We start from the raw sequence: 26,360 nt of genomic DNA, 5'->3' as shown, positions 1-26,360 counted from the left end.
GCAATGATGGTCCAATTCTACACGGCCATCGTAGAGTCTGTCGTCACCTTCTCCATCATGGTCTGGTTTGGCTCAGCCACCAAGCACGACATCTGGAGGCTGCAGCAAATCGTCCGATCAGCAGAGAAGATTATTGGCTGCAACCTTCCCTCCATAGACGAACTGTACACTGCAAGGGCCAGGAAGCGAGTGGGTAAGATCATCTCTGACCCCTCTCACCCTGACCACACACTCTTTGAATCACTTCCCTCTGGAAGGTGACTCCGGACTGTCAAAGCTGACACAGCCAGACATAAAAACAGCTTTTTTTCCACGAGTAGTTGCTCTACTTAATAACCAAAAATCTGTAGCCTGCTTTTGCTCTGGTATTTTATTTAATTCTCATGTTTAATTAATAATGTTTTATTATTAATGTTTTATGTATCATTCTGTCGTTGTCTGTCATGTTGTCACTTGTGGGTGGAGCACTAAGGCAAATTCCTTGTATGTGAATACTTGGCCAATAAACTTATTCATTCATTCATTACTTCATTGATCTCACAAGCCTCCATGTCATTCTCCTTGGTGAATACAGATGCAACATACTAATTTTGTACCTCACCTACATCTTCTGACTCCAACCACAGTATCTTTATCCTTTCTTTATCCTTGAGCAGTCCAGCCTTCTTCCTGGTTACCCTCTTGTTGTAATGTGCATATAAAATGTTTTGAGGATTATCTTTCATCCAACTCGCCAAAGTTTGGACTTTCTAATCGCCCACGAGTCCTTCCATCCATACTTTATATTTCACAAAGGTCTTGTCTGACCTCACCTTCTTAAACATTACATACATTTCATTTTTATTTTTGACCAAATATACAACCTTTTCTTCATTCAAGGTTTTCCCTACCTTGCCATCTTTATCCTTACTCCTTATATGCTGGTCCTAAACTGTCCGTTAAACATCTTTCACATGTGAGATGAACACTTGCCCAATCACAACAGCTCCCAATTTACCCTCCCTAGCTCCTGTCAAATAATGCCATAATGTGTTCTACGTCAATTTAGTCCCTTGCTCCAAGGTCTAGACTTATCCCTGTTCAAAAAAATCTTAAAACGTAAGGACAAAATGTGAAGGAAAGAACTGCAGATGCTGGTTTACACTGAAGATAGACACAAAATGCTGGAGTAACTCAGTGGGACAGGCAGCATCGCTGGAGAAAAGGAATGGGTAGTGATGACTATCTCCAAAGTGCTCTTCCACTCAAACCCTAGAACTGGCCAGGCTTGATTCTCAATACCGAGCGGGTCTCACAGAAGGCGAGTATTATTCTGGCATCATTATTTTTCTTAACAGACAAAACAAAGAGAAAATTGCAATTTTGAAGAGAAATAAACTGAGGGGTTGATCTAGGGTGATCAACATTGAGAGTATGGATATGTGAAAGTTACATATTGAAACCCAGTGCAAAAACTGCCTAACCATGCAACACAACCTGTATTTATACAATTCTTTAATACTGGGAAACATTCCAGATCACCTCAGAGGAGCTTAAGTAAAGCTTCATAAATCTCAAGCAAGTCTGATTAGAAAAATGTACCTGCCAAATGTGGATCAGCACAACAAACAACAAAAACAGACTTGGTTGGTAGTCCTCTTTCTGCGGAGTTTAATGTTATAATAGAGCGATTGTCTCTCCTTTCTTTTTCCTTCTTTTCTAGGGTCTACTTTCTTTCTTTACTTCCTTCTCTAACTTCTTTTCTAAGGGGCTTTCTTTTCTCAACACTCTCTTGCACCTTCACGACTCTTGCGCACTTTCCTTACTTCCTTTACTTCTATCTTTTTCTTAAAGCTCAAATAATGAAGCTCTATAAATTATTCATGCCCAATAATACAATAAATTATTGTAACTTACCGTACTTCTAATAAAATTTATCAAAAAAAAAAAAAAAAAAAGAAAGAGACCGACACAATAATTATGAATGGGTTAAGTCAGCAATGTTGGGAATACGACTGCAAAAAAAAGAAATTTAAATTACCTTCAACCTTGGCTGTGGCCAAATGTTAGTAGAAATTGACCAGAATTTCACAGGAAGAGTGATTGGGAGATTAAAACCATCACGGAGAGTTGTGGTGTATGGATGCTCTTTTGATTAGTGATGAGTGGTGTACCTCAAGGATTGGTGCGGGGTCTGCATCTGCTGGTGATATAATTAATTAGTTGGATGTACATGTAGGAGGCATAACTCATATGATCAGTGCTATTTTTTTTTGTGTGTGTGGGCATACCAGCATGTTTAAAAGCATAAAACTAAGTTCTCAATTTTTTAGAATTTTTAACATTAAAAAAAAAAAGACTCAAATTAAAAAATAAAATGTATTACTTGAATTAGATCAGGCGCATAAACATCTTAAGCAGCTTATAGGACAACCATCTGCCTAAAAACCCAACACCAATGAATGTTAAGCATAGTGGCAGCTTTTTATCTACAAACATGAACTGAGTAAGATTGCCAGTGAAATGAAAGTCTTCATTGATGTGGATAGCAAGGAAGGTTGTCTCAGGTTACAACAAAAAGTAGATCAGATGGAACGTTAGGCAGAGCATTGGCTGATGTTTAAAGCGCTTTCTCACGGGGCGACTTGACGCAAGATGTAACCAAAGTGAAGTGGTCGTGGTCTAGCACGATATCACACGATATAACGGGGGGTAGATAAAGAGTTCCCACGGTACTCGGCATTTCTGTTATTTGTGCGAGTGACTTGTCCGTCTCCCGAGCTTTTCCCGTTAGAAGAAAGAATTAGACTTGTCTTAATGGACAAACAAGATCTTTTCCATAAAATTTGGGCTCCATTCATTAACTATCTGAAGGGATAGATTGGCACAGCACGAGGACCCAGCTGAAACTTGAACTCAGGAATAGATGAAAAGCTATACTTTTTAACCTACGAACCTATCTCCATTGATGTATTACAGGTAACCCATTCCACCTCCCTTGTTTTTCTGTTGTGTTTTTTTTTGCTTTCTTTTTTATTTGTAACTTTCTACCCTCTCTTTTTCCCTCTTTCTATAAAAAATAAAAACACTAGAAGCAGAAGTTATTGATAATGGAAAATTTCAATAATGTATGACTGATGTATATGAAAAGTTTTTTTTACTATAATATGTAACTACATTTTATAATGTGTCTACTTCTATTAAATAAATTAAAAAAATAATAAAATAAAAAAAAAACATTACATAGACTATATTATTCAAAAACTAAAATAAATAAACTCTTCCCTAATGTCTCACCCATCTGTGATAAATGTCTGTGTCAAGAAGCTACCATAGCGCATTCTTTTGTTTTTTGTACAAAAATCCAAAAATTCTGGTATGAAATATTTGATATCTTTACAAAATTAATCAAAATAAAACTGGTACCAAAACCAGAATGGATCATTTTTGGAATATCGGAAGGTAACCCTGAACTAAACGTGTTTCAGAAGAATTTACTCAATTACGTGCTAATAATGGGAAAAAAGCTCATACTTAAATTCTGGAAAAATGCGCCCACACCAACAATAAAAATGTGGATATCAAATATGTTTGAAACACTACATCTGGAAGAGATGAGATTCCTCTTAGCAGGCAAAGCAGACCAATTCCAAAAGACGTGGTCTACATTTTTGGAACTATTACAAGCATGAGGTGCAATAGTAATAAAAAAAATAAAAAAAATAAAAAATAAATAAATGGTGCCAGGATCTGGCAACGGGGGGTAAAACAACAAAACCAGACTTGGTTGGTAGTCCTCTTTCTGCGGAGTTTAATGTTATAATAGAGCGATTGTTTCTCCTTTCTTTTTCCTTCTTTTCTAGGGTCTACTTTCTTTCTTTACTTCCTTCTCTAACTTCTTTTCTAAGGGGCTTTCTTTTCTCAACACTCTCTTGCACCTTCACGACTCTTGCGCACTTTCCTTACTTCCTTTACTTCTATCTTTTTCTTAAAGCTCAAAAAATGAAGCGGTACAAAAAAATGTATTAAGACATATGTGTTGTGTATTATTGTAACTTACCGCACTTCTAATAAAATTTATCAAAAAAAAAAAAAAAAAGAAAGAGACCGACACAATAATTATGAATGGGTTAAGTCAGCAATGTTGGGAATACGACTGCAAAAAAAAGAAATTTAAATTACCTTCAACCTTGGCTGTGGCCAAATGTTAGTAGAAATTGACCAGAATTTCACAGGAAGAGTGATTGGGAGAGTAAAACCATCACGGAGAGTTGTGGTGTATGGATGCTTTTTTGATTAGTGATGAGTGGTGTACCTCAAGGATTGGTGCGGGGTCTGCATCTGCTGGTGATATAATTAATTAGTTGGATGTACATGTAGGAGGCATAACTCATATGATCAGTGCTATTTTTTTTTGTGTGTGGGCATACCAGCATGTTTAAAAGCATAAAACTAAGTTCTCAATTTTTTAGAATTTTTAACATTAAAAAAAAAAGACTCAAATTAAAAAATAAAATTTATTACTTGAATTAGATCAGGCGCATAAACATCTTAAGCAGCTTATAGGACAACCATCTGCCTAAAAACCCAACACCAATGAATGTTAAGCATAGTGGCAGCTTTTTATCTACAAACATGAACTGAGTAAGATTGCCAGTGATATGAAAGTCTTCATTGATGTGGATAGCAAGGAAGGTTGTCTCAGGTTACAACAAAAAGTAGATCAGATGGAACGTTAGGCCTTGAATGCACTTTAGGCCTTGAAAGCGCTTTAAACATCAGCCAATGCACATTGTGAACTACACGTGGCACAAATGATGTCACTTTTTTTTCACACACTATAAATATCCTCCCTTGGTTGAATTGGCTCATTTGGAGACATGCGTATACTAAGTAGTTTCGAGTACAGGATGGTGGTTTTTTTCATTGACGCGCTGTATGTAGCAGCCCACTATGTGCATCGAGGACGCTTGCGTGAAGGCAGAAGGGAGAGATTAATTAAAAAGAGAATTAAGAGGAAGTCTCACTGGGTGTGAAAGAGCAAAGAGGCCATCTCTGCGCTTACTACAATTCACAATTGGGGAGTGTGCCGTGGCAGGACAGCTATATTGATGGGTAGCCGACCACGGGAACACTACTGCATGTTAGCAGAAATGCATAGCAAATAAGCTGACTTTCTAGTGTTGTCCTCTGAAAAGTGCTTCCTATAAGATGTTCGTCCGCAAAACCTGTCATTTAGCACATTGCATTGTCCCTTTTAATGCCTGAGTTTAGGCTTGTTGCGGAGGTTAATGAATATAATGTGTTTAAAATAATCTAGCGTGCCTCATTTGTTGATTTTCGTGTTTGCGAGGCCCTTTTATAGACAAATGTTTGGTGTGATGCACCTTCTCTCAATATGTGCAAGAAGTCGTCTTTTTATATTGTCAAATAGGAATAAAGACTTTGTCTCACATTTACCGTGCTGATTGGCTTATTTTAATTTCTACCGAGAGGTGAAACTTTCAAACGTTTAAATAGCTCAACAATTAATGGACCTGAACACTCAAAAATGAAACTTAATGAAAATGTGATTATATCACCTCCCTTCAACTATTTTGTGTTTCAGCATGAGAGGGATTATAACATTAGAGACATTCATCTTGTAGTGATGTGTTAATGAAGAATTGCAGACATCAAGCTGATAGTAAAAAATATATTTATTTAACAATGAGGTAAACAAGCACTGACAATCAAACTGCTGAGGTAAAAGCTTTATCACACTTCAGGCTATCATAAAATGTGGAGCCACCAACAGAAACAAAGTAATGCCCAAGAGGAAAAGACACACATATTAAAATACAGACATTTATAAAGGATATTGAGAACACCTTATTTACTCACCTTCTGTCCCCTCTGTCCAGCTTCCGGGTTTACCATTCGCAGGAGTTCCCACGATAACCGCAAGAGTTATTACAGATATCGCACGGATATCGCACTGGCCACTACGTTCATATAATGTTGCAATGCTCAACCACAAGTGTACAAGTCACTCTTGGAGAAATTCAAGCTTGCTTGAATTTTCTCCCGAGTCACCAAGTTACACGATTACCTGCCGTTAGCGCCACGGTGGTCCACGAATGCCGTACTGTTATCGCACGAGGTTCCCACGATGTTAAACTCTGGTTAACTCTTGCGTCAAGTCGCCCCGTGAGAAAGGCCTATTAATCTCTGCAAGTGTGAGGTGATTCATTTTAAGGTCAAATAGGGGTAGGACTTATATAGACCCAAGGGTCCAATTTCATGGAAATGCAGGTCAATAGGATGGTAAGGAAGGTGTATGGCATGCTAGATTAGGCATAGAGTTGGGATGTCACATTGCAACTTTACAAAATACTGTTTCGACCACACTTAAAGTATTTTGTGCAGTTCTGGTCACCATACCATTAGTATGGTAATTGCGCTGGAGAGAGTGCAGAGAGAATTCACTAGAGTGTTGCCTGAAATGGGGAACTTTGGTTATTGAAAAATATTGGATAGACTGCTTGCTTTCCCAGAATCGAAGGAAGTTGAGGGGTGACCTGATAGAAATATATATGATCATGAGAGTCATAAATACAATAGATAATCAACATAGTTTCTGCACGGTAGGGGTAACAACATTTGATTGGACCTCTGGGTCTTTCTCTTCATCAACATTTCACAGTGCTTTACCATTTACTGAATGTGCTGTCGGAGGAGGTAATAGAATCAAATACAATTGTTATGTGGAGGAGGCATGTAGACAGATGGTTCAATGGGCAAATAATTGAAAGATAATAGGGTGGATAAGTCCTCAGGGCCTGATGGGATCTCGTCCAGAGTGTTTTATTCTATCCTAGGTTATTGAGGGAGGCAAGAGAGGAGATTGTAGGAGTCTTAATGAGGATCTTTGTTTCTTCTCTAGCCATAGGTGAGGTCCAAGAAACCGGAGAACGGCCAAAGTTGTTCCTTTGTTTTAAGAAGGAAGGTAGAGAGAATCCAGCAAACTATAGACGCTGGGGGTGGAACTATTGGAGATAATTCTTCGTGATAGGATGTACTCCTTGGAAGATAACTTGATTGAGGTATTTTAGGAGGTGAAGAAGGATTATCCTCTCCACCTCTTAAAAAACAAAATGTTCTCTTTTTTCTTTAATTAATTTATTTGCCTTTATACTTCTGTAAAGCTTCTCTGAAACAATGTATCTGCAGTAAAGGAGGTTAATATATGCATTATAATTTTTTTCACACAAAAAATTACATTTGACATGGGTTTGTTAAAGTTTCATTGGTTTGCTAAAATGTCTGTGAAATTGGTGTTCTAAATCCATTCCAATTATGTGGGAACTATGAAGAAGCCAACATGGGTTGTCTATCCCTAATTTGCCATTAAGAAAGTGGTGAACACAGCTTTTTGAACTACTATGATCTGTATGAAACGTGGCTGAGGGATGAGTAGCACTGGCTGCTCAATATTCCAGGATACAAATGCTACAAGAGGAAATTAAATGCAAGTAGCAGAGGAGAGGGGGAATTGCATTTTTGATTAGGTAGAACAGCACAGCGGTACTTAGAGAAGATATTAATGCTGGATTGTCCAGTGAGGCAATATGGATGGAATCATGTAATAAGAAAGGGGTAATTACTTTGTCTGCTTCTTCTTGCGTATGGCGTGCACAGCCTAAAGTTGTACGAAAACTTGTTCTATTTGATCTTATTTGATTTTGCATGCCGGGTTGATTGCATTCGTCGAAACAAGGCGGACCACGTGAAGGTCGCAATCTCCCATCCCGGGTAATCACTTCGATAGGATTGTACCATAGGCCAACAATAGTCAACAGGAATTAGAGGTAGAAATATGTCAGGTGATCACAGATAGCTGCAAGTATAATAGCGTTGTAATAGTGGGGGATTTTAACTTTTCAAATACAGACTGGGACTGTCATTGTACTAAGGGCTTGGATGGGGTGGAATTTGTTTTGTGTGTTCAGGAAAATGTTCTCAATTTATCTATAGATGGCTTTACTAGAGAAGGCAAAATGTCAACATCTTCTTGGTAAATAAGCATGGCAGATGACCAAAATGTTAGTGGGGAATCATTTTGGGAGTTGTGATCATACATATATTAGTTAAAAATAGCTATATAAAAGTATAAAGCTACTTTGACTTTGACTTTGAATAAAGCTACTCCATAAGTTAAAGTCCTAAACTGAGAAAAGGCTAATTTTTGATGGCATTGGATAGGAACTTTCATAAGTTTATTGGTGGTGGCAATTTGCAGGCACAGGGACATGTGGTAAGTGTGAGGCTTTTGAATGTGTGATTTCAAAGGTTCAGGGCCAACCTTTTCCTCTGAGAGTGAAGGGTGAGGATGGTAGGAATAGGGAACACTGGATGACTGGAGATACTGAAGATGTATGAAGAATAGACTGCTGGGATCAACTGAAACCATTGAGGAGTATAGGGGGTGTAGGCGTATGCTTAAGAGAGAAATCAGCAGGGCAAAAGGCGGCGTGAGATAGCTTTAGCAGATAAGATACAGGAAAATCTGCTAGAGATTTCACAAGTATATCAAGGGCAAAATAGTAACTAGGGATAAAATAGGGCCCCTTAAAGATTAACAAAGTTGTATGGGTGTGGAAGCATAAGGGATGGGTGAGATGTTAGATAAATACTTCTCATCAGTATTTACCATGGAGGATGACATGGATGCTAGGGAACTCAATACAATACAATACAATACAATACAATACAATATTTATTGTCATTTGAACCTCAGTTAGGCTCAAACAAAACTCTGTTTCTACAGCCATACAAACAAAAACGATTCCTACTAGACACACAACCAATTCACACAAACATCCATCACAGTGAACCTCCTCCTCACTGTGATGGAAGGCAAAGTCTTTTCTCTCCCCTGCTCTCCATTTTTCTCCCGATGTTGAAGCCCGATGTTGAAGCCCCAGAAGGGCGATGGTAAGTTCCACGGCCATTTTTGGCCACGCCGGGCGATGTACGGCCCCGCACCAGGTCTAAAAGTCACAAAGTTGGAGCCCCCAGCGGGCGCTGGAATGTCCCGCGGCCATTAAAGCCGCGCCGGGCGATGTACGGCCCCGCTCTGGGTCGTTCCAACCCCGTGACACGGGCTGGAGAAGTCGCGTTGTGGGAGCTCCGGAAAGCGGTCTCCACCCGGATCCGCGAGCTCCTGATATCACAGTCCACCGGACCTGTGGCTGCAGCTGGAGCTTCCGAGCTCCAGGGTCGGGCCGCAGCAGCGAGCCACCACCGCTCCCCACGCTCCGAGGCCGGCCAGCAGCTCCGCAGGCTCCGTGACTGGAGCCCCCAGGTCATTCCGGCTGGGGGCCGCTCCAGGGTGCTAGGCCCCAACGACAATGGAGACCCGACAGGGAAAAGGTCGGGTCTCCCGTGCAGGGAAGAGATTTGTTTTAAAGTTTCCCCCTCCCCGCCCCCCACATAAACACAGTTAAAAACAGTATTAAAAAAAACACAAAACTACATTTAACTAGACAAAAAAAAATTCAAAAGACAAACAGGCTGTAGGGGCCGCTGCAACAGTGTCGCGCTGCCAACCGAAATCAGGGAAGTTAACAATGATGCGTTCAAGAGAGTGCATGTTACGGAGGAGGAGGTGCTGAAAATCTTAAAACACATTAATTTAAATAAATCCCAGGGGCCTGAACAAGTTTATCATCTTCCCAACTTGAAGAAAAGTTACCATGCTCGTGATCATTCTCTCTCGATTCAGTGTGATCCAACCTTCCAGACTGGCCTGCCTTGCAGTACCTTGTCAATGCACTTGCTAAGGTCCATGTAGGCAATGTCAACAATGTCATATCCTTCCATTCCTTGCATATCCATGTGTCATACTAAAAGACTTTTAATTCCCACTAATATGATGCAAATATCTCAGCCAGGAGCACTGCAATTTCATCCCAAGCTTCTCACATTGTCCGACAATGGTTTGGAAATGTGTGGAGGGATATAGTCCAGGCAGAGGCAAGCACAACTAGCTTGGTTAAGCAATTTGGTCGGCATGGACAAGTTGGGTAAAAGTGCCAGTTTCTGTGCTGAAAAGCTTTATGATTGTATGTATGACTTTATTTATAGATCTCCGTGAGATAATGAAGGTGTTGTCTCATTCATTCACAAACTGAGATAGTGTGTGGCATGGTGTTTGGGGGAGGGATGCTTTGCAGGCTGAGAGGAATTTAGAGATGTGGATGTTTTCATTTCTCTGCTACATTTGTCGTGATGATGCTTAGAGTGGATGGACTGGCAATCAAATAAAATACATTGCCATGGATGGCGTTAAGCTTCTTGAGTTATTTTTCATCACCAGTTATGCAGGAAAGTAAACAAGATTCCATTGACGTTCTGATATATACCCTGTCACACTGCCATGCTAGGTTGTCTTCACTCCAATAACCTTTTAATTTGTTAAGGTTGACAGCCTAGTGGATCCAAATATGATTATGTACATTTCTACACTATCTTATTTCTACCAGTTATTGGCAATTAATTGGATGGCTAACGTGGATAGTAGTTATCCACATTAGCTAATAATAGTGTGCATGCTGTTATCAAATTGTAAATTTTCAACAGCATGAAGAGAAATAACGCAAATTGCTGAAGGTTGCTGGACGTTGCTTTGCAGTTATTTTTGTGAAACTCCAGCTTGTCCTGTTGCTCTTCATGAGCTTCAAAATATTTCTATATTTGCACATGAATTGCTCATTAAACTGGCCACAGAAAACTAAGGCCAGTATACAAAACTACAAGTATTCTTCCAGTCCAGAAAGGGAACAATTCAAACTATGAAGTAATAAATAATTGTAATGACTGCACTGCCTGATCAGGTGTTGGAGCCAGAAACTCTCCTAACAAAGAGGAAATATCTAGACGAACATGTGAATCACTGAGGCACAGAAAGCCACAGACCAAGTGTTGATAAATGGGAATAGCATAGATGGGTACGAGATAGTAGACATGGACAGGATGTTTTAAAGGGACCGTTTCTTTGCTATATGACCGTGAATGGAATGGACTACTTCACTGAGCTGGTATTGTGACCAGTACTAGCATTTTTAGCAAACGCCAATGCTGTTCTCCCACCAAAAATTATCTCTTTAACCTCAGGAATCGAGAGTGTTTAATTGTCATATGCACTGGGATCAGAACAATACAATTCTTAAGTTACTCAGCGGGTCAAGCAGCATCTCTGGAGAAAATGGGTCGGTGACGCTTTGGGTCGCGACCCTTCTGCAGACTGATAGGAGGCGGGGGTAGGGGGGGGGAGGTGGGGGGGTTGGAAACTGGAAGCAAGAAAAAGAAAACAGGACAAATCAGGGCTGAATCAGGCAAACAGTTGGGCTCTCAGGGAACTGCCCTGCCTGAGGTCATCTATTGCCAGCCCTGATTTGTCCTGATCTTTTGTTTCCAGTTTCGCCCCCACCCCCCTCGCTATCAGTATGAAAAGGGTCCTAAGCAAGTATAAAATTAATTGTCATATGCACCAGGAACAGAATGATGAAATCCTTACTTGCGGCAGCTTAGCAGACACATTAATGCAACAACAAAAACAAGTATACAAAAACAATAATACAACAAATTATCAGTTATGCTATGTAGACAATAGAAACATAGAAAATAGGTGCAGGAGTAGGCCATTCGGTCCTTCGAGCCATTCAATATGATCATGGCTGATCATCCAAAATCAGTACCCCGTATAGCTTTTTCCCCATATCCCCAATAATAGTGCAATCTGAAACAAAATCCACATAGTTGGTTGCTGTGGTAGGGTTGTGGTTAGGATTGAACACTGTGGTTCAAGAGTCTGATGGTTGGTGGGAAGAAGTTGTTCTTAAACCTCAATGTAATGGTTCTCAGGCTCCGACGCTTTCTTCCCAGTGGCAGAAGCAAGTTGAGAGCGTGACTAGGGTGGTATGATTCTTCGATGATATTTTTGTCTTTCTGATGCAATGCTTCCTGTGGAGCCTTTCGATGGCAGGGTGGCCAATACCCGTGATGGACCATGCATTGTCCACTATTTTCTGCAGCTTCCCACGTACTTATCCATTATAGGATGCATTTGCCTTCTTTAATTTATAGGTTTCCCATTCATTTTTCTCCTTCTACGACATTATGCTAATATTCTTTTCTCCGAGTCAGAATATTGTGCGTTGTACTCAGATGCTTGTGAGTCTAATGTGGAGTGGCATTCCTGTGCAATGGTGAAGCAATCTGCACTGAGAAGATGGTATCTTTCCATCGATATATCAGCTATCAAGCTCATCTGCCTTCTTAGAAGATGTAATAGATCCATGCCATGATTTTGAATAACTGGGAGAATTTTGTCTCTCAAGTAAGGTGACAAACAAAGTCGATTATCTGATTCTTTCCACACTGGTTTTAGAGGGAGATCAGCGTGGCAGCCTTTTTCAATGCACTGACACAATGATCAATACCCTGAAGTGTTTAATTGACAGTAAAGCACATTTACTTTACTGTGATCACAAAGAGGAAATGTAGTTGACCTTTATGTACTTCACAGCATTGATTCATAAGTTGTGGGAGCAGAATTAGGTCACTCGCCCCTCAGGTCTACTCTATCATTTAATCATGGCTGATCTAACTTTCCCACTCAACCCCATTCTCCTGCCTTCTCCCCGTAACACCTGACACCCGTACTAATCAAGAATCTGTCAATTTCCGCTTTAAAAATCTGTTGATTTGCCTTCCACAGCCTTCTAATTCCACAGATTCACCAGGGATTGACAATGTATGCCATCGCAGATTGAATAAAATACAACTTACTGAATAAATAAGAAAATAAATGCAATGAACCTCTTAATGTATTGTTAGGAAAATATTATATTTATGCAGGCGACATACCAGGTTATAAACACCTGATTAATGAATAGGTGTATATATAAATGAACTCCTATAATACTATTAAATTCAAAAGTCCAATGTTCATACGGACAATGTTCATACTACAAACAGGAAGGATCTTTTCACTTTTAGTAATTGTATTGTTCTTTCTTATCAGTCTTATGTGTTTTGTTGCCATTCATTACAATACTCTGGAAGTATGGTTAACATGTTGAGTGATTTTTGTGTATTTTCTGAATTTTGGTCAAAATTGACATGGGTGTTTATAAAAACAGAAACATTTGTTACCTGGGACGGCTTGTGTTTAAAATAGTTAAGTTGTCCAATATGCTTCAATTTCCAAGAAATGAATTCCAAGAAATCGCTACCTCATTCAATGATTATTCTGAGAAAGATTCTTTACCTTGCTTGTTAATAATGAGTTGGATTCAATGAGGATCATTCTTATGGTGCCAGCTAGCTGCTGTTCACATGTCAAGGTATTCTGGATGTTTGCATATAGGATTGTAGTTTAGAAATATGACACATGCTGGAGGTCAGGAACAGATGCAACTGACTGCTCACTGCTCCCTGGACCATGTATTAATGAGCAAAGGAGGCACATAGACCATGCCTGGACCTTCAATTTAAGCAGACATAGACACTTAAGTGGATGGCATTACCTTGAGAAAAACATAAATTTATCAAAGTCCTTTATTTGCATTGGTTTTGTATATGTTTCTTGATTCACTGCGTTTTAATGGGGTTTTCAAGCCCATGGCATTATAACCTTCAGGGTTTCTGCCAGAGATCAGGCCTCTGAGTGCATTGGCAAAAGGCCTAGTCACCAGTCATGGCACATTTGCCTGTTGTGGCCAAGGCATTAGGTACGTCAGGGCCTGTGTGGTCACAAAAGGTTAGGATTGGCACGGTTGAGCAAGGGCATCGCATCAGACTATGCAGGATCCGACCCAGTGCATCCGATTCTCTTATTTTTCGTCCTAATTATATCAGGTGGTTATCACCGCCCTGTTTTTGTTGATTTTACTATAGTCGGTAGAGGAAAATATGAGCATAAAATTTAAACGTTTGTTGCATGAGATCTGAATGCTTAGCTCACAAGTGTAAAAGTAAATAAATATTTCCTTGTGTGTTTCCTGTAGGAAATTTTAATGACATTTGTTGCATTAGTTAAGCTAATTGTTTGTTACAACATAATAATCTCTCTTGAGCATAGATCTGTCAGGTAATTTAATGTGACATGATGAATTGCATTAATTGCTAGTGATGATTTTGCATTAGCAACAGTGCTGTGTGTCCCCATCGATTATATCACACATCGCATACATTTATCAGGAAAATAGCGGGAGCCATTTATCATTCCCACTGAAGTCAATTACAAGCACACTGATAATTAAAAACAAACAGAGCTGTAGATGCAGTCAATACGGCATCAGCAGGCCTCTGATAAGATTCCACATGATAGGCTTCTGGACAGCTGGCTAACTGGGTACAGAATTGGCTTTGTAGCAAAGCAGAGGGTGGTGGTGGAAGGTTTTATTTTCACACTGGCCTGCGATTTGTGTTTGGTGCCGGGCCCATTGCTGTTTGTCAAATATACCAACGATATGGATGAGAAAATCCAGGGCATGATTAGTAAGTGTTTAGATGACACAAAAATAGGTGGTATCATGGACAGAGAAGATGATTATTAAGAATTGCAGAGGGATCTGAATCAGCTGAGGAATGGCTAATGGAGTTCAATGCGGATAAGTGTTGAATTTTGTGAATCAAATCAGCGCAGGACCTTCTCAATGAACAATGAGGCCTTGGGGACTGTTGTAAAACAGGCACATCTAGTATAAGTACATAGTTCTCTGAAAACAGCATTGAGGTTATATAGGGTGGGGGAGAAAGCTTTTGACTTCTTTCAGCTTCGGACGATAGCTAAAATAAGTCAATTCCTCCACTTTGATGACCTCGAAAAGATCATCCACACATTTATCTCCTCCTGCCTAGATTACTGCAACTCTCTTTACACTGGCATCAGCCAATCTTCCCTGTCGCGCCTGCAACTGGTCCAAAACGCCGCAGCGAGACTCCTGACGGGCACCCGAAAAAGGGACCACATCACCCCGATCCTGGCCTCTCTCCACTGGCTCCCTGTGCGGTTCCGTATACATTTCAAGACCCTCCTCTATGTCTACAAAGCCCTCAATGGGCTTTCCCCCTCCTACATTAAAATTCTTCTCACCCACCACTCCACCTCCAGGTCCCTCAGATCGGCCGATTTGGGGCTGCTGAACATCCCGCGGTCTAGGCATAAGCTTAGGGGCAACCGCGCCTTTGCCGTTGCAGCTCCTAGACTGTGGAACAGCATCCCTCTTCCCATCAGAACTGCCCCCTCCATCGACTCCTTTAAGTCAAGACTAAAAACTTATCTATACTCCCATGCCCTTTCTGACGTCCACTGAGCGAGGGCTATATGTATATATGTATATAGTTTGTTTGTTTATACTATTCTTATAACAAATGTAAAGCACTTTGGCCAACGAGAGTTGTTTTTTAAATGTGCTATATAAATAAATGTGACTTGACTTGGCACACTGGCCTTCATCAGTCAGGGAATTGTGTATAGAAATGGAATGCTACATTGCAGTTGTATAAGACATTAGTGGAAGTATTGTGTTTGAATTTGGCCAGCCTGCTATAGGCAAAATTTTATTAATCTGGAATTAGTGCAGTGAAGATTTGCAAAAATGTTGCCAGAACTCGGGCTTGAGCTACGGGGAGAGATAGGGCAGGCTAGGACTTTATTCCTTTGGAATGCAGGAGGCAGATGGATGATCTTATACAACATAGAACAGTACAGCACGGGAACTGACCCTTTGGCCCCACAATGCCCACACCAAACATGATAATTACTCTTCTCTGTGTGAATATAGTGAAGAACACAGTGGCAATAATTTCCATAATGTCTACCCAGTGGTCCATGCACTGAGCAGGTTCCAGGAACTGACATGGAGGTGAGGAAATGATGTATGGTCAGTCTGATTTAGTATAGCAAACGGCAGCTTAAGAGCAGTATTCTTTGGAGTTTAGGTTGGCAGAGCGTTAATCCAAATAATTAAGGCAGGAAATTTCACTTAAACATTTGGGTAAATGTTTTTACTATTTCATAATTTGATACTTGCACTTTTATTCTATGTATAGTGGAAAATTCACATTAACTTCAGCATGCCCAGCATACGTCGCACTAGATCAGTCCTTCTTAATCAGTACCATATATATCCATACTACTGCATAACAGCAGCTTGTCCCAAACAGCATTCATTCAAAGGAGAATGAACCTTTTCATTGCAAATTCAGGAATCTGGTGCTAAAATTCTCATATATTTGATGTGAGTGATTCTCCCAATTTGGTAATCAGTGGGTCACAACTTGCAGAGACTCAAACTTGGAATGATCAGGTATCTAGTGGCCAACTGCTGCAATAAGAACAGAAAAAAAGTAGCCTGAGCAGCCTTTCACCCCTGGTCTGCATTTTAATAAATCAGAGCTTTTCTTTTATCTCAGCCCCACTCTCTTGTATGAACTATTTAATCCCTCTGTTCCCTTACCATACAAACTCAATCGATGTTGTGAATGTCTCAGAAACGGAACATCCCTAGTTCTTTTGGGGAGAGAATTCCAAAGATTAATTCCCTCAGAGGGTGTAAAAGAAGTGGATGAGTTGGATTACTAATCAGAGAGAATGTCACAATGACAGTCAGAGGGTAGTAGGAGCCTGAAATATGCTGCCAGGAATGGTAATGGAGGCAAATACGATAATGGCATTTAAGAGGCTTTTGGATAGATTCATTGTCTTGCCATCATGATTTCATAGACATTGTGGGCTGAAGGGCCTGTTACCACGCTGCACTGTTCTATGTTCTATATAAGATGAAATCAGGCAGGGCCTTTGAAGAACATTGAGCAAGCAGGAAAACTGGTACCCCGGTAATTCAAGGGGGTAAAAAGGGGCCATGAAATGCCATTTGTAAATCTGATTAAAGAAAATCCACATAGGAGATTAGTGGGCAAAATTAGGGCACATGGTATTGGGGGTAGAGTGCACATCAGAAGATTAGTCAAGCATGATTTCCCCTTTGTAAATCCATGCTGACTCTGACCGATCCTGTTACTGCTATCCAAAATTGCGGCTATCTCATCTTTTATAGTTGACTCCAGCATCTTCCCCACCACCGATGTCAGGCTAACTGGTCTATAATTCCCCGTTTTCTCTCTCCCACCTTTCTTAAAAAGTGGGATAACATTAGCTACCCTCCAACCCAGACAGTGGAGATTATGATAAGTAAGTTTCAAAGGAATCGGAGGCAGGGAGAGGTTAATGAATATGGGGATAATGAAGGGTTGAAGTGAGTTTACTTCAATGCAAGGAGGAGTGTGGGTAAAGCTGATGAATTTAGAGCTTGGATCATCGCTTGGAATTATGATAAGGTGGCCATTGCAGAAACTTGGTTGCAAGAGAGATACAACGGACAGCTCAAAAACTGGGTTTCAATATGTTCCGATGAGATAGAGATGGGAGTGAAAGTGGTGGAGGAGATGCTTTACTAATCAGGGAGAATGTCACAGTGGTATTCAGAGAGGGCATACTGTTGGGTATGTCTACAGATGTATTATGGGTTGAGCTAAAAAGTAGAAAACGAGCAATTTCTCTGATGGAACATTATAGGCCACACAATAACCAGCGGGAGATATAGGTTTAGATATGTAAACAGATTACGGAAGGATGCAAGAACCACAGGGTTGTTCTATTTGGTGATTCCCCAATATAGACTAGGACTTACTCAGGACAGGAAGATTAGATGGGACAGAAATTGTTTGGTGTGGCCAAGAAGATTATTGGGACTTTTATTGGGAAATGAGCCTGGCCGGGTGACTGGTGTCGCAATAAAAGAAGAATGAAATTTCCCATTAGCCCATGATTCACACTAAAAGTAGATGGGACAAGCTTAGAGGGAAAAGGGCCAAATGCAGGCAATTGGGACTAGTGTAGGAGGGACATGTTGGTCATTGTGGGCAGGTTGGACTGATGGGCCTGTTTCCATGCTGTATGACTCTATGACTCTCTCAGCCCTGATGCATGGGCACAAGGAGCCATGTGAACTCCTTTGGGTGTTCTCTGATTCATTCTATCAATCACTCTATGATTCGAAAGTGGCAGAGATCAAGGTGCTGCACAACTTAACCATGTTCCAATGACCAATTCAGTGGATATTTTAAAGGCTGAGATAGACAAATTCTTGATTAGAACGGGTGTCAAGGGTTATGGTGATAAGGGGTGAAAATGGGATTAGGAGGCCAAGATCAGCCATGATTGAATGGCCGAATGGACTCGATGGGCCTAATGGTCGAATTCTACTCCTATAACTTGAGAACTTGTGAGTTTGTGACCACCCTTCTTCAATTCCACAGGCCACCGTCCTGAGCACAGACTTTTTCAAGGTTACTGAATGTAGGTATAATATCTGCTCTCTAGTAAAATATGCTGTCAGAATCCACTCAGATTCAGTTTGTGCTAAACACTGATTTTGTTTGTTGACAGGATCTGACTTTGCTGGTGACCTAGACCGTATGTATGACAAGGTTGGAAAACGATTGGATGAAACCTTGAGGCAACGGAGACATGCGAAAGATGATGACTACAACATTGAGGTGCTCTTGGGAGTGGATGACTCTGTAGTGCGGTTCCATGGGAAAGAACATGTCCAGAACTACCTGTTGACCCTAATGAATATAGTAGGTATCTGTACTGTGGTGTCATGTTTTCAAAACTTCTGAATTCATGTAAAACGTTATGGACATATATTTGCTGTTGTAGCAAGTTGCATGATACTTCTGGTTATTTTGCAATTGTTTTATCATTTTCTAAGATGCTATGTAGTATTTGACATCAAAAATCATTTATAGATCTACTACGATTCGTAATGTTTCTTTATACTAATATAAGATAATGCCATTTTCAGATTCGCCATTGTTTTGTGTCATAAAGTCAGTCACACAGCGTGGAAACAGGCTTTTCATACATATTGAACAAAATGTCTATCCAAGCTAGTTCCATTTGCCTATGTTTGGCCCATATCCCTTGAAATCTTTTCTATCCATGTATCTGTCCAAATGTCTTTTAATGACTGTAATTGTACCTGCCTCTACAACTTCCTCAGGAAGCTGGTTTCAAATATTTATATTCACCCCTTGATGTGAAAATGTTGTCCTTAGGCCCCTTGTAAATCTTCCCCTCACAGCTAAAATCTACGCCCTGTAGTCTTCAACTCCCATAACCTGGGTGAAAAACAGACCATCCATCTTATCTAGGCCCCTCATTATTTTACAAACTGATGTAAGGTCAAGCCTCAGCCTCCTACATTCCACAAAAAAAGTTCCAGCCCATCCAACCTCTCGTTATAACTCAAGCCCCACAGTCCAAGTATATTGTCATGAATATTTACCACAGCTTACTGACGACGCAAATTGCACACCATAATGCAAGTGTTATCTCACCAGTGTCTTGTAAACTGCAACATAACATCTTAACTCTTGTACTTAGTGGCCTGACCAATGAAGGCAAATGTGCCAAATTCCACCTCCATGATGCTGTCTTACTGTGTTCCCATTTTCAGGGAAATATGTCATAGAACTATTCAGCACAGAAACAGGCACCTTGTCCATGCTAACCAAGTTGCCAGGGACAGCTATAACTGCAGTACATCAGGTAGAGCCACCTATACATATGTCCATGTCCATTTTCCTGGCCAGTGCTTCAATATCCCTCATCAACCAGGGTTTCCTAATCCTGTCAGCCTTGTCCTACACTCAAACAAGAACATGCTGTCCCCGAAGTCTCTCTATATTGCTTTAAAAATCCTCTCAATTGCCACATGTCCCTTTACTTGCAAACTGCCACTCACAATCAACCTTAGCAAGTTCCTGTCCAATGCTTTCTCTTCCCCCCACTTTAGGAATTTGTTGTGGACCAGGCCTATTGTTTCCACAACTATTTAAAAACTATTTGAATTATGGCCCCTGGTTTCAAAATGTCCCCACTGACTCTTTTGTCTCTTGCTCAGCCATATTTCACAACAGGAGAGAGGGGATGCAAAGGTTACTTGAAGTTAGAGAAATCAATATTCATACCACTGGGTTGCAAGCTGCCCAAGTGCTAAGCTCCCGTTACCTCCACCTCCCATGCTGTACATCAGAACCAGTTGTACCGATCTGGCTGGTGGTACTGATCTGGCTGGTGGTACTGCTGCTGCCCTCTGCAAGACCATCTGCCTCAATGGAATCCAAAACCAGATACCTGTTCATGAGGGGTATTTTTCACTCTCAGGCCACCCCCTCTACTTTTCCATGTGGTCACCAGATTACCTGCGGCCTGCGCCTTTGGCATGTTAACCTCGCTAAATCTCCCATCTATAATGCTCGCAGCATCACGGGTGCACCTGAATATGTCCAGCCGCAGCTCTAACTGCTCAGAATAGTCGGTCAGGAACTACTGCTGGACACATTACCCGCGGGTGCAGGCATCAGCAACACTGGCCGTTTCCTTCATCTCCCAAATCCCACAAAAGGAGCAAACGGATGCCCTAACTTCCATTTCTAAACCGTCAAGGAAAGTTAAATATTTTAGCTTGTGTTATCTTAACGATTGCGCAGCCTCTTCACCAAAGCGCCTTAAGACAAAGTCTCAGCATTTACAACTCACTGCACTTGAACCTTAACATAATCTCTCCCTCAATGGCCACTCTGCTAAAGCTCAGCATCTTTTAAATGCTCTCTCCAGGTTCCCTCATTATGCTTGTTGGGACCAGAAGGCAATTGGGTCGTAAACTACTCAGCACTTTTTACATTTGTTCTCCCCGTTGCCTCTGTAGTTTGTCAGTCAACCATGATATTACTAAATATGACAACAAACTTGCTGGTTCAGTGGCCACAATCTTTTCTCTCAATCTTTTCTAAAATTGTAGGGATTTACAACACTGAAAGACTATTCATCCGTTTTTTCTTTAGCTTCTCCCTAAACTGACACAAACACACCTCCGCAGCTCCATGCTCTACTTCCAATTATAATCCTTTCTCTGCTTCAAATGTTTTTGGAGCCTTCCTTAATAGGTGTAATTATCCATGACTTAGCTGCATGTAGCAAACCATTTCATGGTTCCGTAACTGTGTAAAGAGATTTCTTGTAATCTCAAAGGATGAGAATTTTAAATTGAAAACAATCTTGTGATGGACTCCACACCTAGATCAAATATTTTTTCCCAATTCATTCCACTGAAATTCTACAAAATTAAATCTTCTCTAAATCTTGCTTTCGCCAAGAACAACGGTTTTAATTAATTTGCCTGCAACTTAGCAGAATTTTGAAGGTATTTCAGAAGAGCATTAAAGACAAAGTTTTACTCACACAGAATCAGCCCCAATGGGCCAACTCATACATTCTGATATAATATTGCATTTGTCTGCATAAGGCTCATATCCCTCTATGCCTCTCCTGTTCAATTACCAGTGTAAATGCCTTTCAAATTTTGTAATTGTATTTGCTTCCACTACCTCCTCCGGCAGTTCATTCATTATCATCACCACACTGTTTGAAAATTTTGCCCCTTAAATCTCCTTCAAATTTCTTTCCCTTCAACTATTCTCCAGTGAGGACAAACCGAGCCAATGTCTGCTCATGTCAAGTCCATTCCATTCTGGTAAATCTCTTCTGCATTCTGTCCATTGCTATCACATTCTTCCAGTAGTGTAGAGATCAGAACTTTACATAATACTTCACATGCGGCCTAACCAGCGTTTTGTACAGCTACTACATGGCATATTAGCTCTTATACTTAATGCCTTGGCCAATGCAGGCAAACATACCAAATGCCTTCTTTACCTCCCTATTCACTTCTCCTGCCATTTCAGGGAACTTTGGTCTCTCACGGTTAGGGACCCATGGCACCATAAGGTCTTTTAGTTTATCAACATTACTAACGTCCCTGCCATTTATTGCAAATGGCTTGCCAGCATTTGATTTTGCAGAAAGGATTACCTCACACATGGCTGGAGTAAATTGCCAGACTGCTCCCCCAATCCCTCCCCCCCTCCCAATTTTCTAGCTGATCTATGCCTTTCTGTATACTTAATTAACCTTCTTCACTATCTACCACCACCAATTTACTTGTCAACTTCAAACCTCCCAATCAGCCAACCTTCATTCTCATCCAAGTCATTTATGATATGACAAACTACTAATGCCCCAGCGCTGATCACTGTGATACATCACTGATCGCAGAATTCCAGTCAGAAAATCAACCCTCCACCACTAACCTCTTAGCCTCTTATTTCCATGTGCTGCCTTCATCCATTCACTTAAGTAGCTTCTTGAAAAATGTATTGGATTAGTGAGATGGGATTTGCCCTGAACAAACCATGCTGACTTTCCCAAATCAGTGTCTATCTTTCCAGGGAACATTAATTTTAACCTTTGGACCTTTTCCACTATTTTTTCCACCACTGATGTAAGGCTCACCTATAATTTCCTTATTTCCACTGCCCTTTTTGAACAAGGGGACAATATTAGCTTTCTGAGTCCACCAAAGATACAAAACCTTCTGTTGGAGCTCCAGCAATCTTTTCCTTGCTTCCCCTAGCATTCTGACCTAGATTATGTCAGGCCCTGGCGATATATCCACCATAAGGTTTGCTAACATCTCTTAACATTTCCCTGTTGGTCCGTGAGGGATTGCTTTTTCCCAAGCCAACCTGATATAAAAAGTTTTGGGATTCTCCTTAATCCTCTTTCTGAAGCCATTTTGTGTCCTTTTTTTGTCCTTCTTGCATCCTCGATACTTCATAATCTTCAAACCTCATTTGATACCAATTTTCTTTATCTCACATACTGTTCTGTCTTTTATTTTTTGTTAACCAAGGTTCCAAAATCTCAACATCTTTACTTTATAACTTAATAGGGTTATGTTGACTCTGAACTCTTACTGTCACAACTTTAACCCCCCTTCCCTCTTACCTGTTGTTTTTTTTGCGTCTTGTAGCTGCTCCCAACTGACATTTTTCCGATCCTATAAAATCAGCCGTCCCCCAATTGAAGAGTCTAACTCTAGGACCAACCTTACCTTTACCCATTACTCCTTTGATGCATAGCAAATTATGGCCACTTTTATGAGAGAGTTCCTCCATGAGCTCAATTCTCATTCCCTAAAACAATATTAAGTTCAGCCCTTTTCCTAGCAGAACACGACTATCTGCTTAAAAAAAAAAACCTTGTGGATGCACCTTACGAATTCTACCCTATCTAAGTCCCTTATATGAATGAATGATGTTTTATTGTCACATGTGACAAGTCACAGTGATATTTTTTGTTTTGCATACCCATGGTATACAAAGAGTCGCCACATATAGGGCGGCAACAGTTGCAAAGTATCCCGTGCCCGGTCCTCCATTGTTCTCCCCTCTCCCCAGCACTGATGTGGGGACTCTTGTGTACTTTGTATGCAAAAATAGAAAGATTAAACGAAAACTTACCGTTTGAAGTTTGATCCTTATTTTATGAGAAGTTGAAGTGAGGGATTACGTGAAGAGCCCGCCAGCCCGCATGCGCGTCAATCTTCCGAGCAACTGTATGAAGCCACAGACCAGTTGTACGGATTTAAATTATAGAAAGATTAACGACCCTAGACTTACTGGATGATCTTTATAAGAATCAGGGTTCGGAGGGCACGTAATCCCTCACTTCAACTTCTCATAAAATAAAGATCAAACTTCAAACGGTAAGTTTTCGTTTAATCTTTCTATTTTATATCAAAGTCACGTGAAACCTTCAAAGCTGTGTGGTTTCATGCAGTAACCCAATCTGTGTGTGAAACACTTAAACAGATAAACCATAAATGGTAGAAAACATGGGTTATTAATACCATGATGCTAACTTGCATACATGGCCATCGCTCTTAATCGGACCACAGTCCCAATTGGCTTTGAGTTAGACAATAACTCATGCAACACTGTTCAGAATTCTATCTGCAAACATCCAGACATATTCAACCAAATGTTATAACTTCTGAAAACGCACTATGTAAGCCTCCTACTGTATGATGAAAAATAAATATCCATTCTATTGGCTGCTAATGAGTCATCAGCAATCTCTTGAGAGACTATTAAATAACAATGAAGAAACTATCCTTCATCTCATAGGTACTAGCAAGCTCAGTGTACCTGTATACATAATAACACCCCCAATCTCCGATCTGGTGGGTATGGTGTCAACTACAAATGTACGCAACCATGCCCGCTTTGCTTTATGAGATCATTCCCATAACAAGCTACCCTCATGTCAGTTATGACCCAGAGACCGAGCCAGACATTGAGTAAAGACTGTGTTCTTTGTGCTGAAATCAGTTGCTAAAAGCATAATCAACTTAAAAGATATTGCTCCCATTAGTAATACAGTAGATGAATATCTGTTTAATAATTACTGATATACATTGCACACTACTATGCATGTAGGCTTTTAGAGCGGTCATGTAAATGACACCTTGCATAACATTAGTGAACAGCGGGTGAATAACCAATAATTTATTGTCCCACTGATGGGACTATAGAGAATGACAAAGCAGCACAGGCAGTGTCAATTGTGCTATCACATAATCGTTTCTCTAAGCCAAAACTGAAAGCAACACAAACCTCTGTTACTTCCATTTAAAAGTAACTCATGTCTTATTCACAAACTTCCCATACAATCATGCAGAGCTAGCTGCCCGAGAAAAAGGCTGCACCAACCATCACTTGTGACCGAGTAAATAGGAGCTTCTTTCAGCCGCCTTACCATGGACACCCTGAATGAATAGGTAAAGTTGACACTATTAAATTTCATGTTGCCTCATCCTTAATATCATAAGAGGCATCTACTGATAAACCCCTAAGTCTTATCAGCTGCAAATTTTGCATGTCATCTAAAAACTCGATGGCACAATGCCCTTTTGATCTGAGTAGGGCAGCATTAGCCTCCACCACTGGCTTTGTTATCAAAACACCAGATATATCTGTGCCTCTTGTGTATAGATATGGCAAAGTATGCATCTTCAAGATCGATTCTCTGAATCAGCTAAATTGCTGAAAGGCAATCATCCATCTCAAACTGGGTAACCAAACACATAATCAGATTAGCCAAATCCTAACCTGATTTGGCATGCTCCACGTTTCTGCAATCTTGAGAATTATCAGAAATATACCCCTCTTGTTCTTGGGCAGACTACTCATGCTTTGTGCGATGTCACTGATTCCACTTGAAACCATCATTTCCTCTATTGACCGTACGGACGGAAATTTTTGTCTTCTCTTGCCACGGAAGATGCATTTATCTGTTTATTCATTTATTTTGCTGATAACAAATATCCAGAACCTTATGACTAGAGCTGAAACACAGCATCCACTTGATGTGGGAATACGAGTTCCCTGTCAACTCTTGACTGTCAGAGCACCACGAATCCTCAGCGTTCTTCCTCAGAGTGGGAAATTAGCCTAATGCAAGCCTGAACCAGGAATTGCTTTGCAGTCCTCTGACTGAAATCACCTGTCTGGGTTGCCAATGTGCGCAACACAATCTCTTCGACCAGCCACTCAATCAGGAATACTGGTATTGAGAGCCTACAGATTATTATATATACATTTTTGATTCACAACATGAACCTGCAGGTCAGATAAAGAATACTACATGCCAGACCGGCTTCCTGCTGGTAGCTGCCTATCCCAGAAAGGATGGCAATGATATTTCCAACGAACTGGCAACTCCACTAACTGAGCAGAATTTTAAACATGTGTTGAGGGAGACTTCAACTACTTCACTCTACTGAACAGCCTGATAACCTCAATCACAGATTTTGAGGCAGTGCTTCCTTGGTCAATATGATCCATATGGCCAGCCAGTTCCAAGATGGTCTATCCTGAACCAGGGTAACCAAGCTGTTCCTACTTGGAACTTACAGAGGTTACTATGCAAGGCACCCTGCCAATGTCACTGCATCAACCTGATCTTCTCCAGAGACAGTGAAAGATACTAGACAGCCCATGCTGCCAGTAAATCCAAACCCGGGCTGACAGACGGCTCCATTTCGGAGTTTTACGGAGGTTAATAAAGAGACCTTACCTGCCAGCGTCTCTGAACCCGGGTCGACCTGCTTGTTGGAGCTTCAGCGAAGTTCCATTACAGACCCTGGCTGACCACAACTTCAGCTCCACGCTTGCCAACAGCTCGTTTCCGGAGCTCAAAAGTGATATTGCTGTGCAATGCACGCCTGCCAGCATTCCTGAGCCGAATGGGACAGACTACTTCTTCGACCTACAGCCTCTTAGAGCCTTGCTGGAGCTTTATTGTGCAGGCCACGTTACCAATTTATTCCCAGCCTGGATAGACAGGCTTCTCCTTT

The 26,360-nt window shown here is 40.7% G+C and overlaps 1 protein-coding gene across 1 annotated transcript in view; it reads left to right on the top strand.

Annotated features, from left to right (window-relative positions):
• Positions 1–26,360, top strand: part of adamts3 (ADAM metallopeptidase with thrombospondin type 1 motif 3) — a 268,172-nt gene that overhangs the window by 126,973 nt on the left and 114,839 nt on the right. Inside the window, exon 5 of the mRNA XM_033017939.1 lies at positions 18,482–18,675. Coding sequence (XP_032873830.1) covers positions 18,482–18,675 — 194 coding nt within the window. The remainder of the gene's footprint in view (positions 1–18,481; positions 18,676–26,360) is intronic.

This window comes from Amblyraja radiata, chromosome 3, assembly GCF_010909765.2.
Source record: "Amblyraja radiata isolate CabotCenter1 chromosome 3, sAmbRad1.1.pri, whole genome shotgun sequence".
Taxonomy (NCBI): domain Eukaryota; kingdom Metazoa; phylum Chordata; class Chondrichthyes; order Rajiformes; family Rajidae; genus Amblyraja; species Amblyraja radiata.
This window is presented reverse-complemented; position numbering and strand designations above follow the sequence as displayed.